The sequence below is a fragment of the Alosa pseudoharengus genome, unplaced genomic scaffold (assembly GCF_046254945.1).
Source record: "Alosa pseudoharengus isolate Yale_2024_CS ecotype anadromous, Long Island Sound unplaced genomic scaffold, YU_APseudo_1.1 YU_APseudo_1.1_scf_5, whole genome shotgun sequence".
In the NCBI taxonomy this organism is placed as follows: domain Eukaryota; kingdom Metazoa; phylum Chordata; class Actinopteri; order Clupeiformes; family Clupeidae; genus Alosa; species Alosa pseudoharengus.
The window spans coordinates 19,950,738-19,967,534 of NW_027468837.1; the positions used below are offsets into that span (position 1 = coordinate 19,950,738).

General features: G+C 43.9%; 2 protein-coding genes across 5 annotated transcripts; both read left to right on the top strand.

The window, feature by feature from the left end:
• Positions 1 to 2,314: 2,314 nt before the first annotated feature.
• On the top strand, positions 2,315 to 11,685 carry zc3h11a (zinc finger CCCH-type containing 11A). 4 transcript variants are annotated; one of them, XM_076269303.1, is made up of 18 exons: positions 2,315 to 2,609; positions 3,329 to 3,372; positions 4,586 to 4,653; positions 4,834 to 4,947; positions 5,075 to 5,194; positions 5,482 to 5,605; positions 5,857 to 6,042; positions 6,139 to 6,210; positions 6,740 to 6,820; positions 6,974 to 7,078; positions 7,196 to 7,258; positions 7,368 to 7,472; positions 7,719 to 8,237; positions 8,333 to 8,397; positions 8,491 to 9,394; positions 9,562 to 9,758; positions 10,024 to 10,187; positions 10,426 to 11,685. In XM_076269303.1, exons 4-18 carry the CDS (start codon positions 4,894 to 4,896, stop codon positions 10,646 to 10,648), a joined length of 2,982 nt encoding a protein of 993 aa, XP_076125418.1. In that variant the 5' UTR covers positions 2,315 to 2,609; positions 3,329 to 3,372; positions 4,586 to 4,653; positions 4,834 to 4,893; the 3' UTR covers positions 10,649 to 11,685. The 4 variants fall into 4 exon arrangements, with proteins under 4 accessions (XP_076125418.1, XP_076125420.1, XP_076125416.1 ...); XM_076269305.1 differs by having other exon boundaries at positions 3,332 to 3,372; XM_076269301.1 differs by having other exon boundaries at positions 3,329 to 4,653.
• A 706-nt stretch (positions 11,686 to 12,391) lies between these two features.
• Positions 12,392 to 16,086, top strand: snrpe (small nuclear ribonucleoprotein polypeptide E). Its single transcript, XM_076268460.1, has 5 exons — positions 12,392 to 12,558; positions 12,948 to 12,974; positions 13,276 to 13,338; positions 13,945 to 14,023; positions 15,841 to 16,086. Exons 1-5 carry the CDS (start codon positions 12,505 to 12,507, stop codon positions 15,894 to 15,896), a joined length of 279 nt encoding a protein of 92 aa, XP_076124575.1. The 5' UTR covers positions 12,392 to 12,504; the 3' UTR covers positions 15,897 to 16,086.
• Positions 16,087 to 16,797: the final 711 nt, after the last annotated feature.

The window sequence follows — 16,797 nt, forward strand, 5'->3', positions numbered from 1 at the left end:
GAATACTCTGCTTTTTCCAAACTATCTTCATTAATTGCCATAAAAATCTTAAAACATCTGGTGCACTCTTATACAACCGGTAGGGCACTCCATTAGGTCCCGGGGCTGAAGAGGCCCTTGCACGTTTTATTACTTCTTGCACCTCTTTCCACCTTGGTGGACTATCGTCGCATTGGCTACTTAATTCACCAATAGGTGGGATATCAGCAGGAAGTACCATCTCCCTGAACCTCTCCCTATCTTTGTGCACTCCCTCTAAATACTCCTCAAGCTTCTGCTTAGGTTCCAAAAGACTACCACTCTTCTGCATTACGAATAAAGACTTAACAAACTTAAATGGGTCTTTATAGAATGCTAGTCGGGCTCGTGATTTCTTCTTCCTATTTTTCCTAATATTTTCAGCTCTTCTTAGCACTACTAACCGCTCCCTCACATCTGCCTGTAGACAGTCAATACCTTCCTTCTCATCATCTGTAGCTTTTCTCCACTGCTTCTTAAGCTGCCTCCTCTCCTTGATAAGTTTATCTATCTCCTGCTGGCGCCTAGATTTAACTACCTCATGTAGCCGTTTTGTCCTTCTCTCAATAGTCCCAAATCTTTCCTTACCATAGCTATAAATAATGTCTCCCATTTTCTCTAATTTGCTTTCAGCCGTCCCCTTGAGCTGACCCAGGATACTGACCAAATCACTATTAACATCTTCCCACATTCTACATTCTGCTGCGCCTGGCAATCTAACCCCAGGCCTATGACCATTAATCTTCTCCCTCCTTGGCTGACTGGCCTCTCTCTCTGCCTCAGTGCTAGAACTTACCTCAACAACAGGGGTACTGATGTCCTGCGAACTGTGGGTTTCTTCCTGTCGCTGGACTTCAACCGACTGACTTGATGCACTTCTTAAGAAATAGCTATCAATGCGGGGACCCTGTGTTCCCTCTACCAAGCACTTCTTTTTCCCTTGATGAATTTTCAGGCCCTTTAGACTTGTAACCTTCTGCCAACCACACACACACATCTGCAGCTTTTTCTCAGTTTTCTCTGAACTAGTGGCTTCCACAAACATGTTTTCCTTACTCGTAATCAAATTCGTTCCAGGGTCAGTAACCATGTCTATCACAAGTGAGTCATCTTCCGCCCCTGCTCTCGCTGACTCTAGGGGTATTTTTTCATTATGTCGTACTGTAGCTTAGTAGGGTGCAGCCCATAGCTTAGTGAAGCCTGGGCTACTGCCACAATGAGCTGCTAACCCATTGTAGCCCCGGCGGGGTCTATTCCCTCCTGTCAGCCGTCTTTCCGTGCTGTCACAAGGTCTTCCCCTAGTTGCCAGCTGCCCTATTCACAGCAGTCACTAGCCTACGCTAGCTTCAGCATTACATTAATACACAGGATTAGATGTTAAAATCCCTTGTGCCAAAATCCAAGGTAAAAACACATTCAGAAGCCCCTGCTCAAGTTTAACTTTAAAAAGCACACTACCCACAAATCCGCCAACAAATGGTCACAAGCACAATGCAAATGGCCTATCCAACAGCAGTAGCCTATATAGTATGCGGCATGTCATTGGGGTTATCAAGTGGGCTATTATAATACACTGTTAGCTGGCCTACCTGCGTGTGTAGTAAGATCGTTACGACTGATTCAGAATGCTGCAGCACGCCTGGTCTTCAATCAGCCAAAGAGGACACATGTAACTCCTCTCCTAGATAGTGGCTACTCTCCATTGGCTCCCTATAGTGGCTAGAATTCAATTTAAATATCTAACTTTGACCTTAAGGACACTGACTGGAACTGGCATGCTATCTTAATTCAATGATCAAGATAGGCCTAGGCCTACATCCCACACCGCCCACTGGTCTTCTAATGAGAGTCTGTTGTGTCGACCAGCCATAAACGCTTGGTCAAATTCAAGACTCTTGTCCTCGGTTCATTGTTGGTGGAATGAGTTGCCCAGTGCTCTCCGGTGATTGGGTCTTTCAAGAGGGGTCTAGGGATCTGTTCAGCATAAACTTCATTTATTGAGCGTTTCTTATGCGTTATAGTTTGTAATAGTATCTGTTTATTTTCATTAGGCTTTTGATTGAATTTACATTGTTTTTTATTATTGCTATTCCCCTTAATGCCGTCTTACCAACTTTTTAAATTGTTTGTTGTTAATTGTAGCCTTTGTAGCCTATGTCGCTTTGGACAAAAGCCTGCCAAATCCCATAACCATACAGTAAGCATCCCTATTCCTTGACGTAGCCCATCCCAACATACTGTATGTCCCACCCCACCCACTCTGTCTGAAGTATGACGTCAATAAATTCGAATTCTAAAACTGTAAAAGAGATCAATCAACATGTTACCCTGAAAGTTAACCAAGTGTTAGTTGTTCCTGGAATACTTCGATTACTACATGTAGGTTTTACACAGTAGAGTAGTGTGCTAGTGAAGACGTACTTTGCAAAGACAAATGTCTATGGTGTTTACACAACAGGACCGGGGTTGTCCAGCCGTCGCCATCTTATTTCCATAAAGAATCCGAGCTAGAAAGAAGAACAGGACTGAGGAGGGGACGTCGACAAATAAAGAACGGAGAACGATATTTAATATTCCCATTTAGTTAACTGGTAATTACATCAATATACTGAAACCCTGTTACATCGTTTGACTGATATCTATCTCAACGAGCTAATGCGAATTAGAATTGTAGAAGCTATAGTGCTACGTTAACCTTTATCCATTATGCTAGGTAGCTAGCATTAAGCTCGCATGGTCGCTTGCTTGTCTAGAAGCTAACGTTAGTTAATATTTAGTTTGCAATCAGCAACCACACATTATCGATAGTTAGCTAATAAAGTGTTCATCTAATGTGTACATTACTGTACAGAGGTAAAGTTAACTTGCCATCTCTGTCTGAAAGCCGTGGCTTAGCCAAACAGTTAACGTTAGCTGCTACCTGCTAAATTGTGTTAAGTATAGTCTGTCGCTAATATTAACGCTAATGTTAACCTTAGTTCTCATGTGGACTCGCATTTAGCAGGAATTGTTATATTCATGTTAAATGAATAGCTAAATAATTTTAACTTTTTTGGCACACTGACTTAAATTCTGTTAGGTAGGTTAGAAGCTAGCTAGCTGGTGAGCAACTAGCGTTGTTGAAAGGCCTGCTAATGCTAGACTAACTAGCTAAACTGATATTCCAGTAAATGTTTCGAAACATCCCTGGGTGGGTGGCTGGCTAGCTGCTAGCTAACGTTAAGTTACTGATATTTATAGATGTGCCTGCATTAGGTAACAACAGTAAATGACACGAAGATAGCTAATGCTGACCAACCTTTTGTTGCAGTAGCAACGAGTGAAGATGAACAGCGCGTTCTCCAAGTAATTCTGGTAAAAGAAACAGTCTTATTGCTTTTCTGTCCTGTGAATTTATTGTAGCTAGTTAGCTACCCGCCACAGTGGCATCACGTACATTTCTGTTAAGATCGATAACGTAACGGTAAATGATGTGCTGTTAAAGTTATTGCCAGTTTATGGTATACTACTATAAGATGTATAACGTTAGATCCTCACTGTCTAATTATACTTTTTTGTCACCCAGTGTATTCATTAGGTGCCTCGTGTCTTTACTTTCCATGACATGGAATGGTTCTCTTACTTGGCTTCATGAAAATAACATTACCACGGATGACGAAAATGGAAAATCCCCATACTTGAATCAGACACTGTATTTCGATTCTGTAACCTAGTCTAATCACAGTCTAGAACTACTGTTATTTCCGCAATATATAGTGCGGTGCTGATGGTTGATGGTAACTTGTCAAATACATCAGTCCTACTCTTTAAATCAACATCTTTGATTGACTAATTGTGCCTGAGGGTTAGACTATTGTCTTGCCATCAGCCACTTGTTATGGTGTCTGGAATCTTAAAGTATTGCACATGATTTGTGTACATTTTATTTTAAATATAAAGGGCACCATTGTCTTAATTCTGGATATCCGCACTTTATTGTCGGTGTCCAGATGCCATTTCATGTCCAGTTCACCTCAAAGATTCTAGCATCTGTGTGTGTATGTCGGGGAGTGTGTTTCTGTTCTCTCTATCTAGGTAAAGAAGCTTCATTTCTGAAGATTTTTTGGATATGGAATAATTCTTTTTTTTTTTTTGAAGAAAGAAATGAGATTTCTGGAAGAATGCCATTTTCTTCTATATATTTTTTTACCTTTCATCTGTTGCCTCTTATTTATCAGTCTGAAAAAAGTCCACCCTCCACCCCTTCCCTGTCAATCAACACTTTTTTTCTTCAAACACCCACTTATCAGAAGATTCAAGACCTCCCCCCACCCCATAGTATTGTTTTTTTTGATGCCCTCCCTTGCTTTTCTCTTCCTCGGAGAAACATCCACCCAGAAGATTCTTTTTAAAATCTATCCTCCCTCTCACCCCTATATTGTCTTCATTTTGTCACTATTAATAAAAAAGAAAAAAAAAAAGAGACTCTGGCACCATGGATCGGTAATAGTTGATCAGGCTAACGGGAGCAGTAGGATCTGTCTCGACGTGCTTGCACTCTTTACTCATGGATCAAGTGTTCCTTCAGGATTTCAGCCTCGCCTCGGATCACAGCACTTACGAGAAGAGCAGGGGAGTTCTTCTCAGCCACTCCAGGTGAACACAGCACCCATGTCTACCTTTTTTGCCTGTCCCATGCTAGGACCTTGTTGAGTGTCAGTAGAAAGGTCTGCGTTTGTGAGTCAGCCATTGTTTTCTACCATTAAGAGCAGAAGCTGTGCCTTGGTGGGAAGTGGTGCCGCAAGTCTGTAACTAGGTGTACACTTGTGTTGTTAGGGAGAGCTCAGGCCCTGAAGGAGACAGCCAGTGAGAGGATCCAGAGTTACCTGTCCCAGCATGACCAACCACGGTGATGACTGCTACTTCTTCTACTACTCAACGTGCTCCAAGGTGAGCTCCTAAACTCAAGCAGCTTGAAATAATGAAGGAAAAAAAAATGTTCTTGTGTTTACAGTAATGGTTGTCATACTCCTGAGCTTTCTTCTGAGATTCTAAGTTGTATGTCTTTGTTCGGCAGGGCGACAGCTGCCCGTTCAGACACTGTGAAGCGGCCATGGGCAGCGAGGTGGTGTGCAGCCTCTGGCAGGAGAACCGCTGCTTCCGCAAGGTGTGCAAGTTCCGCCACATGGAGATCAAGGTGAGCAGTGTAACTATAGACCCTTTCAACAATAAAAACAAAAACAATGCTTGAACGTTCTATTTGGTTCCCAATCTACTTCCTCTGCATTAAGATAACATATGGAATGTTAAAACGGAAGCCTTGTGGGGCCAACTATGATGCTGATAATGGAACTCTCTTGAAAGGGTCTATACGTTCACCCTAACTGGTTCCCTGGCTCTAGATAACCATTAATATTGATCTTAGTAGACTCAAACATTCCTTTGGGCTATATTTGATGGATCTGTTTGAAACCCTGTCCACAGAAAAACAGGAATGTGATCCCATGCTACTGGGAAAATCAGCCCTCAGGATGCCAGAAGCCCCACTGTGCATTTCACCATGAGAAATCCCGCTTCATAGATGGAGTCTTTGTTCCTGCTAATATAGGTAAGTCCATAAAACCGTGAGCACAGATACATATACAGTAAAGACATGTAAATTTCACAGGCAGTGAAATGCCATTCAGTGTTAATGACGCTATAGTAACGTCATTCCAGCTTCTAAGTGGGATTTAGCAGACACTTTTTTGCATCAACGGGTTCGGGTTTCAAAGTTGGGTTGACCATTTATCAGATGGCGTTGCGACCGCTGTTCCACCACGGGCCTATGACTGAGTAGTTGTGTCTTTGCTTCTGCAGGCTCAGCTGTGAAGAAGGATGGAGAAGAGGAGCCTGCCCAGCAGGAGCCAGCCCCCCCAGCCCCCAATCCCACGAACCCCCAGCTCCGCGGCGTCATCAAGGCCGACACGCAGGAGAATGTGCCCAGTCCCACTCATCCACCGGTGGTCATTAACCCTGTGGATGACGAAGACGAGGATGAGGACGGTATGTCACAGAAATCGCAGAATTTCAGGGCTACTGAAAATGAGTTGTTCTGACCAGATGGTCTGTAACATTAACTACCATTCTTGACATCTGCAGATCAGTTCTCGGAGGAAGGAGACGACAGGTCCAAAATGTCCTCCCCAAGGAAACTGATAATTGGCCCAAAAGGTAAAGCTAATGTAAAACAAATATGCTTTCATTAAGCCAAGTCAAGTCAAGTCGGCTTTATTGTCAATTTCTTTACATGCACTGGTCATACAAAGAATTGAAATTTCGTTTCTTACTTTCCCATGCAGACATAGACATACTTTAAATACAGACATAGCCATAGACAATAAAAAATATAGAGACATACCACATACAGACTTGCTGCCTGCGCAGCTGCTTCTCGAGACTGAAATATAGAATATATATCAAAATATAGAAATATAGAACATATATAAAAAAAATAGAGGTAGTTGTGTTGTATATTTACATAGTCCTAGCGTAACCTTCTGACAGAGTAGTAGTAGCAGCAGCATTGTGGCAGAGTGATAAATAAATTTAACAACAAAAAAGCACTGCACGTTCAGGAGAAGCAAGGAGTCGCTGCATCTACATGTGCCACTCAACCTGAGTGGCGCAAGCTTGTGTTCCTGGGTTCCCTCCTGCCATTGGCTGTAGCGTAATGTACATGTAATGCCTCCCTCTCATGTAGACGACTCTCTGAACTTCAATGTGCGGACACTGGAGGAGATCCGCCTGCGCAAAGCCCTGAAGGCCAGTCTAAAGAAAGCAGGTAATAAAGACTCGTCTTTCATATCTGAAAAAAACTCATACAGTAAAGCAAAACTACGTTTCTCAGGACCAGTGTCCATGCACTGTGCTGGTGAGTTACAGCACAGAGGCTTTGTGATGCTTATGATTTAACCTGCCCTGTGTGTGCTTCCAGAGGAGGCAGGGTTCACAGTACCAGGCCAGCACAACAACGGCAGCACTGGCGAGAAGGAGAACATGTGTTCCACCCACCGCCCAGCACTTTTCACCGCTAAGAACCGTAAGAAAATGTTCAAACATTTGAACATCAAACACATGGACATCAAATAGCCAAGCAACCCCTGTCCCTTGCCGTCTCTTGTGTGAGTGTGCTTCTCTAAAGTCCTTCTTTCAACAGGTCCTGAAGAAGCAGGAAAGTTGAGAATTGCGGATCGACTCGAGAAAAGAACACTGAACGATGGTAAGCTGAAATGCATGTTCCCCCTATGTGAGTGGTGCAGGTAGAGTGGTGGGGCTTGAGTTTACTGTGTGCAGTGGTAGTGATGCAAGCTTACTGGTGTTCTACACAGGTGTGCCCGTGGAAGGGGAGCTGCCTCTAAAGCGCAGCCTGGCTCAGCGTCTGGGTGGGAAGGTGGACAGCTCAAAGGAGGAACCAGAGCAATCTTCTCAGCGGGGTGAGTGGCTGAATGATCTGTTGGGTTTGGGGTAAGGCTAGAAGATGACTGGACTCGGAAATTGAATGCACACTCCAAAAATAATGTATATCGGGTCATTCTACCCAATATGCATACATCTCTAGTCTGACTATGGATGAGTGTGGGGAGGGGGGCAAAAACACTCTTTTCATTTTGTCTTTCACGCAAGTGTTCTTCAGTGGTGGGCTGATGCATTTTGCTGAGCTGTTGCCCTGTGTCCCTCAGGCGCACGTTTGATGCGGGAGAGGCTGAGCCTACCTGCAGAGTCCGGCGGCACTCCCAGCCCTGCGGCCCCCAGCCAGCCGGGCCCACCTGGAGAGATCCGCATCAAGACGCTGGAGGAGATCCGGCAGGAGAAGGCCGCCAAGTCCCAGGCGCAGGCCTCCGGTGACTCCTCCAGCGATCCATCCAAGAAGGTCACCAACACCACCGAGACCCTCCTCGCCAAGAAGCAGCAGGGGCTGCAGAAGAGGAAGGTGCGCGAGATGACCCAAGCTGTGAACGTCCAGCAGGGTAAAGAGGCCCCAGAGGCCGCCCCTGTTGGCAAACCCCCAGCTCCCACCCAGCCAAGCGGAGAAGTGCGGGTGAAGACCCTGGAGGAGATCCGGCGCGAGAAGGCTGCCAGACTGGGAGTCCAGGCCCAGAGTCCACCGACACAGGATCAGAGCTCCTCGTCAGGGTCTGAGGACGGAGGCGCCCCTAACAAGAGGCGAATCCTGCATATCAATAAAACACCTTCACCTGGTAAGCTTTGTCGCTGCAGTTCCTGTTCAGCTATCTTCAAATTCATTTGTTGGTCACATTTGCACAGAAACTTATCGTTGGCCTTGACTTTTCAGCGTCATCTGATGTCAAAGAGCAGAAACCTGCTGAGCTACCTGAGAAGTCCAAAGCCGGTGGCGAGGTAAGGTGCTCTTCCATCTAAGCCATATGCGATATGTCCAGTTTGTGTTACTGAAATGACTGAGCCATAACATGTGCTCTCTCTGTGTCGTAGGCGGTGGCCAATGGGAAATCCTCGGCTCCCGCTGTTGAGAAGGCGCGTCCGGACTCCGGCTCGGGTGCGGTGAAGGTGAAGACGTTTGAGGAAATCATGCGAGAGAAGCAGCTGCGCAGGCAGCAACAGGAGCAGGAGGTCGCCCAGTCATCCCAGGGTCCCGCAGCACCAGCTGCCCCGAAGCAGCCCGTCACGGTCGTCACGGTCGTCACCACCGCCGCCGCCGCACCCCCGTCCACCTCAACCCCAACACCCAGCCAGCCCGCCCCTGTCCCTGCCCGCCAGCGCATCACTGTCAAGCCCAAGGTGGCCCCTCCAAAGCCCGCTGTCGCACCAGCCGCCACCGCAGTACACACCGCCGAGCCCCCTGCTGCTGCAAGCACAGGTCCCAAACACTTGCCTGTGAGGTTGTCGAAAAGACTGACGACCACTGCAGCGGCCGTTGCTGCTCCAGTCCCCACCCCTGCCCCCATGCCTGTCCAGCAGACCCCAGTCTCAGCTGCGGCACAACCAGTAAGTTTGGCGAAAAAGCCGATGACTGCTGCTGCAGCTCCCGCTCCTGCGCCTGCTCCGACACCCCCTTCTTTGCCTGTCCAGCAGAACCCTGTCTCGAGCACAGTGCAACCAGACCCCCCAGGGAGTCTGGCAAAAAGGCAGAAGATTGCTGCAGCTCCTGCCCCAGCTCCTGTCTCCTCTGCTGTCCAGCAGAGCCCTGTCTCAGGCACGGTGCAGCAGGACACCCCATTAAATTTGGCGAAAAAGCCAAAGACCACTTCATCTACAAGTCCTGCCCCAGCCCCTGCCCCTGCCCCCTTGGCTGTCCAACAGACCCCTGTCTCAGGCATGGCACAGCCAGACACAACCCGGGAGACCAGCCCGCTTAAGAAGTCCCCTGAGAACAAAGGTAAAGAGGCAGAGCTGTTTTTTCATGCCTTTGAGCACCAGCATATTCCCACAATTAAAGATGTACTTTTGTTTGGTGTGGCTTCAGAATGGCTGCCAGATCCTCTGACTGCAGCTAACGCCTAGTCCTTCCCAGCATGTAACATATCTTTGTGGTCCTCCCTGCAGTCAAGCCCAAGGTGAACGTGAAGCCCGTGGTGAAGTCCTCCTCTGTGAAGCCGTCTGCACACGTGCGACCAGGCCAGAAGAGGAAGGCGGCGGCTGGCCAAGGCTCGGCCGTAGCCGCGGTGAAACCCCTGAGTGCAGCTTCCACCGCTGCCGACGAAGTTCCCGAGCTGCAGGAGCCGCCCTGCAAGCGCTCCGAGGTGAGGCACCCGCGCCTGGTCACTGTAAACCACCACAGCTCCTCTCCAGTCCACATGTGCAACATTACTGCCCTCATCAATACCGTATATCAGCTTTCTCAGTTTATCCTTTATCGGGTCCGGCAGACCCTGTTATTAGACCTACATCGCACCCTCACTAGTGATTGGGAGGTTATTGGAGTCTGTCTCTCCACGTATGTGTCTTGCTTGGGTTCTGAGTGGTCAGTGTTGTGTGTTAATGGATAATTCTGATTCCTGTCTGCAGATGTCCACTCCGGGTCCCCTCCAGGCCCCCGCCATCAGCAGCTCTGCTCTGGAGCGTAACACGCAGCTAAATGACGAGCCCCAGACTGTTCCTGTGTTTAAGCAGAGCCCGGCCACAGAGACGAACAACAGCTCGGTGGACAACCTCATGACTGTCCCTCAGAGGTGAGTAATTTACTGCTGGAACTTCATGGAATCCTAATGGTCTGGGCTCTGGCCCCCAATTGCTTTCTTACATTTTATTAGTGGTGAAACTGCGGGAAATTCTCTTTGGGGTTAAGCCATTTGAATATTGTCTCAACTGAAAGTGGATGCAGATTTGAAGTCCCTGCATGTGGAAGTAAAGCATTAGAGATGTAGAATTTCTCGTGACATTGACGCTTTGTTCTCCCCCCCCCCCCAGTCCCTCTGTGCTGAAGACCCCCAGCCAGATGAGATCGCGCAAGGGAAGCACCACCACCCCCACCCCCCGTGCCACCCTCACCTCTGCTGCATCCAGTACTTCAGCTGTGGACGACTTTGAGGAGCTGATCAATGAGTTTGAGATGGACGACGAGGTCGATCTGGAGCCTGACAAGGGAGAGGACGACCTTCTGCTGGAACTGTCCGAGATGATTGGCAGCTGAAGGGAAAACCAGACAAGCCCCTCCCTCACCCACGTCTTACTCACTGTTACTGCCATCAATAATGGGGGGAATAAAACACCATTTCTTTTAGTAATTTTCTTTTAAAACTGAACTCTGTTGCATTTGTTTGGGTGCATTGCAATGTAATTATTGTTTTAATGTGTTGGTGTTTTTAATTATCATTTCAAGAGGGTTTTTGTTTTTTTCAATGCTTCTCTTTTCCTCAAAAATTTTTTTGTTTTGCTCATTTATAAGCTGTTGTGGACTCAGCTTTTTTGAGGAAGCAAGCCCCTCTCCCCAGCTCTGATTCCACCAAGAAAGTGGGGCAGAGGGAGACTGTTGGACTAGACTAGACTCCCCAGGAGGAGGAGAATCATGTTGGTTATTCCGTATACTGTGTATGCAAACATCGAGCATCAAAGAGACATGGAATAGGGCTGGCTCAGCAAAGTGAAGTGAAACCACCCAGGAACCTTTCCTTTGATCTCTAGTGTTTCAAATCATGTACAAAGTTGTATTTCCCCTCTTTTCCTTTTAAATGCAGATGCTCATTGCTGTTTTAGTCTCTTAGCCCAAGAAAATGTGACCAGTAAACCTTTAATGTCTGACCCCTTGACGCTCTTAAGCCATAGAGTTCATGTGATATGTCCATGGTATTTTTGTGTTCATGGTCAATCCCCTTCTTAAGAGTGCTATTCTTGTTTGTTTGGTTTGCTTTTTAATCACTGGCATCTGATCTTTACTCTGCTCCTTGCTCTGAGGGACCATGTTGTATCTACTCGCTTTCAGTCACAATTATGGCTTGAAAACCGCCTCTCAGGGACTGCACTTGAGCTGTCTGATGGTTGCTGAACAGGTTACAAATGCTTTTTTTTGTCTGCTAACTTGTACCCTGTGCTTTTTTTTCCCATTGTGTGTGCTGCCACATATATTTCAATCTCAGAGATATGAGTTACTGTGTTTGTTCACCTCTTTGGTTCACATCTTCAATCCCGCTGTGTAAGTCTTTGTAAATAATAAAACATCTTTTATGAGAACTTGGGGGTTTGAGTTTGGTCAGTCATATTGACAGCACATGGCAGATTAGTGACTTGATAAGTGCTGCATAGTTTTCAGTCACCTAATGAGGAAGTGCATTCTAGAAATCTTGAATATTTGTCTTGCTCCACAAAAGCATATTTAGCTTTATTACTGAAATATTTAGACTTACTCAAACTGTTATTATTGATTGTTTGGTAGTATTCCCCAGTTTGAGTGAGGCTGACCCAGGCCACTTGAAACTTCCAGGTTTTGTATTTATAGATTTGTAATACAATTACTTACACAATTTGTTTTGGTACAGTTAGAGATGTTTGCAGTATCTCTGGTAAATAAATCGTTTTGCGACAGAATAGAACAGTCATTCTCAACTGGTGTGCTGAGACTGAGGATGAACCCAATGCGTTTTTATACAGGCTAATGAAAATAGGTTTTAAGGGTATGTTTGGATATGCCCATCACTGTGGTGCTTAAGAATCAACACCGCTGTCACAGCCCATAATAATGTGTGACGGTCCTTAAAAGTCAGTAACCAGTAACGCTGTGCCTTGGCGTTTTGGTTTGGCCTTTGGTGTGCCTTATTCCCAAAAATATTGAGAACCTCTGGCATAGAAAACAAAAAAAATGGAGGCCCTCGAACCACAGGAGGCGCTGTAGATTTTTTACCATCCCAACGCAACAAATGCTTCCTTGCTAACCCGGAAGTTTGCCATTTCTGAACAAACCAACGTGAAGACTTCGTCGCCGCGCAAAATTTTGTGCAATACAGTTATACGGAATTCTTTTCTGGTAGAAAACGAAATAATATTTTAAATAGAATGGCATACCGGGGACAAGGACAAAAGGTCCAGAAGGTTATGGTCCAGCCTATTGTATCCTTTCACCGGCAGTCTTTCCTTCCCTTTCATTCAAACTCGCTAAGCTAACGTTAAACTAGCGAGGTTGCATGCTCTCAACAAAATATTTTTTTCCCCGATTTATTTTCTTGTAAATTCTTGTTAGTACACGTGGTTTCAGACTGTGATGTAGTGTGTAGCACATCATAGTAATTGCATTGCTTAAATGAGTTCAGTAATGTCATGTTAACGTTTAGCGTTGTTTTAACAGCTAGCTTACATTAGTTCAGCTGCTTAGCACGAGTGTCAGTTAATGTTAGCACCTTAGTATGTTTCTGTGAGTGATCTCAACTCATGCTAAAGATCCTTATTTAGTGTAGGCCTACTTTTTCCAACGTTTATGTTTTCCTTAACTGTCATCACAGAATCTAATTTTCAGGTATCTTCAAAATGTAAGTATACTACTATCGTTACTATGATGAGAACAGTAGCCTACTAGTAATAATGATGATTATGGTCAAAGTTCATTTATTGGTTGAGACAGTGAGCAACATAAGTCTTACCATTTACTGCTTGGTATTTATGATTTCTGGCCACATACATATGTTCATGTTGTGGACAGCCCCGTTGTTGTCAGAAATGTGTTATTGTCATCGCCTAAATATTTTGAAGTTTGATTGTTGTAGGGTTAATGTGTTTAAACTGGGGTTGGAATTTGCAGACTTTTAATCACACCCTTTTGTGTCTTTGTAGCGGTCCCGTATTCAAGTCTGGCTCTATGAACAGGTCAACATGCGGATCGAAGGATGCATCATTGTAAGTCCACATCTTCCACACTGAGTCTATCTGGCGGGTATTCCAAGTATAGTGACAAGTTTAGTGACAAACCTGGGTAACTCAGAGTAAGTGGTAAACCTCTTAATAGAAGAGCTGCATGGCTTTATTTTCCTAACAAAACAATGGTGTAGCTCTTGTTGTAAGAGGTTTACCTCTTACACTGAGTTAACTTACCCAGGTTTGTCACTAAACCACATACTTGGAATATCTGTCTAGAACTGGCTGGCTGGCAGCAGCAATGACTCTTGAACTCCTGGGATAGCGTGCTATATTCGGAGACATTATTTCTTTAGTCCAAAACATCTGTCTTTTGTGTACACCTCTGTATCAGTACAGAGTCTCAGGGAACATTATGTACATTGGGTGCATTTGCATTTCAATGCATCATAACATATAAACTTGTTTGCCCATTAGTAGAATGGGTTGTCTGGCCATCCAAACAGACATTTTCCAATTGCAACACCAATGATGATGCTTCTTTCTGTAATTTTTTTACCATCAACATGCTGTAGTAACTAAATGGATAAAGGCATGTTTCTGGATTTGGTGAGAAAGGGCTCATATCAACTCTAATGCATGTTCCAGGGCTTTGATGAATACATGAATCTGGTTCTGGATGACGCAGAGGAGGTTCACATGAAAACCAAGAACAGGAAGCCTCTGGGTAAGATCACAGGTGTCCCAACACACCAGCAGTTTTTAGATGGTTTTGCTTGTAAAGCTGAAGAAGAGCATAGTTGCTGCTGTCCTTTGAATATCTAGACACAAACTTAATATTTAGTAGCAAACACACAAAACTACAGCTTTTTGTTTTCAGTAATTAAATGATTGGAGATCAGTGGCGTGATTTATTGTATTACTGTTGAAGGTCTAACTTTAGACCACATATTTAGACACATAACGATAGACCACATATTTTGCTGTCATTTAAAGGAGCTGTTTGGAATTCTGTAGGCTTCCACTAGTCTTGAACAGTCACACAGCACTCTTGCCATGTCTTGCAGTGCATTTAATACAGATGCCACAGGTCAGGGACGTTGGAAGTGGGGGTACGGCCTCATGGCTACACAGGACATGCAACTTTGTCTTGTTCCCAAAGCTTGCTTTCTCTCTCTATGATCTGCAGTGTTAGGGCCTCCTCGACTAGGAGATTGCTGGTCCGCGGACAATTTGCAGCACAATTGCTATTATGGAACTGCGTATCAAAAGAAAAAGACACTAAACATTTTCCAAATTAGGAAATATTTCTTAATTTAGTGTTTAAAGAAAGACATAAAATTAGGGGGTAGTTGTGTGACCGCTCATTGAATGTGGGTGCGTCTGTGCAAGTGAAACTGAACCACTGGAGACCAACTGGAACCACAACGAACAAAGCAAGTTCTTGCTGTCCATGAAAATAGCATAGAGATGAACAAATGGAAATAACAGGTCTTTGAATTGACAAAAGTTAAGCTAAGGTAAGTCAAACAATAGTTAACACAATTATATTCCCTTTGCAAAAATGCTTTTTTGAGATGGGCTTCAAAAGTTTATTTTGAATTTGTTCAAATGGTGTGTTCAGCAATCAGAATTTCAAAAAATCCCGCTAACAGTGTTAGGAAGGTTACTTTTAAAGTGCCTGTGCCCTGAATACAGTGTAAAAAAACACAGTCTCTGTGGACAGCCCAGGCTCCAAAAAGAGCAACAAAAACAACCTGGTCCAGCCAATGCACAGGAGGGAGGGGGAGGAAGTAGTGAGACAGCTCTGTTTTGTTTGAACGTCAACAGAAGTGACATTACCCAACATCGGTTAGAGCACCTTTAAATACAGTTACCCATATTTTGTATTTTAAATACGTAATCCGGAATACATATGTTCAGTTACTTCCCAACACTGCCTGCTAATATTCGCATCCCCTCAGAAAACACTTCCAATGTCCCTGCCACACGTGGTACAACATGAATATAAAAATAATAGACGACACAAGATCAACCATTGAGACAGAGTTGTGAGCCACAGGATTAATTGCAGCCTTTGCAATTCAATAATTACGTTAGTTAAAATCATGATTTCTATTAAAAATAAATCTGCAACTTCAGTAAATATCTTGACTAACTAAAAATGTCACGTAGCACCTTTGAAATAAATTACATATAAAACATATAATAATACATATACTGTTGTACAAGTTGTGTACTCTCTGATGGGTCTTGTGTTTAAAGATGGCTCTGGAACCAGAAGTAGAAATTACCATTTTGGAGCAACTGTAACTGTTAGCTTGCACTCAGTAACCATCCGAACTTGCTTTAAACATGTTTAGGGCTTACTTCCTTGTTTATTGATGGAAATTTTAGTCTTTGATAAAGCAAGAAATACAATATAATGTGCAACAATTAATCAGATAACAAGTAATCATCTCCCAAGACAAACATGTATAATAATTCATTGTGGTTAAAAAGAAAAAAATCTGCATATCTTATGTGACTTTCTATCTCATACAGGTCGGATCATGCTGAAAGGAGACAACATTACCCTACTGCAGAGTGTAGCCAGCTAACCATCTACCCATGATGTGATGTGGACGTCTGATTTTGTTTTTGTTTTCCCATTGTGTATTTCTAGAATGTGAGGATGACTGTGTTTTCTTTATTCATGAGTGTTTGTAAGGAGGACGCTTGCAATTGTTAACTATGGTGGGAGCTTTTGATAAACCCCTCTACAATTAAAGACTTTCGGTTTGTTTCTTACAGTATTGGTCTGTTTTGTTTTTCAATGCATCAATCTATAAACAAATACTTCACACCTTACGCCCTGTAATGCAACACTAGCTCGACTGACAATTTTACTTACAGCTGGTTTTTGCTTGTTTACATTATTGTAATGCATGTTGATCATGTTTGCTTCCATAGAAAGGCAGAGTTAGTGATGGCAATTAATCAAAGGTCAAGGTTTTATTCTTGTATCAAGACTTTGAGTAGATTCAACTTCATTAATTTAGACTATGTTGAAAGTCTTGATGCATTCATCTAAATTGATCATTACGCAACATGTATATTCAATGGGCGAATCTACCGAATTCGTGCAAATTGCTGTCCCAGACCCTAAAAATTAATTTAAAAAGCATTTTTTACTTAAAATGTTACATATTTATGAAGATCGTTTTATTATCTATTAAGAACTAAAACAATATTTCAGGTAGCATCAAGCTTAATATATATAAAATCATCATCTTTAGGGTACTTTCAATTGAGAGGTGGCTGTCCCAAACCCTAAGGCCTAAATTTCACATTCTTTTCAAGATCTTTTGAATAACTATGATAAAAGCTATCGAAAAAATATATTTATTGCATATTTTTTTCAAAAATCATAAATCATTATGTAAAAAATGTTGTCCCACATTTTTATGTCACAACCGAAACACTGTAAGGTTTAGCCCATAGGATAATGATTTTAGCCAC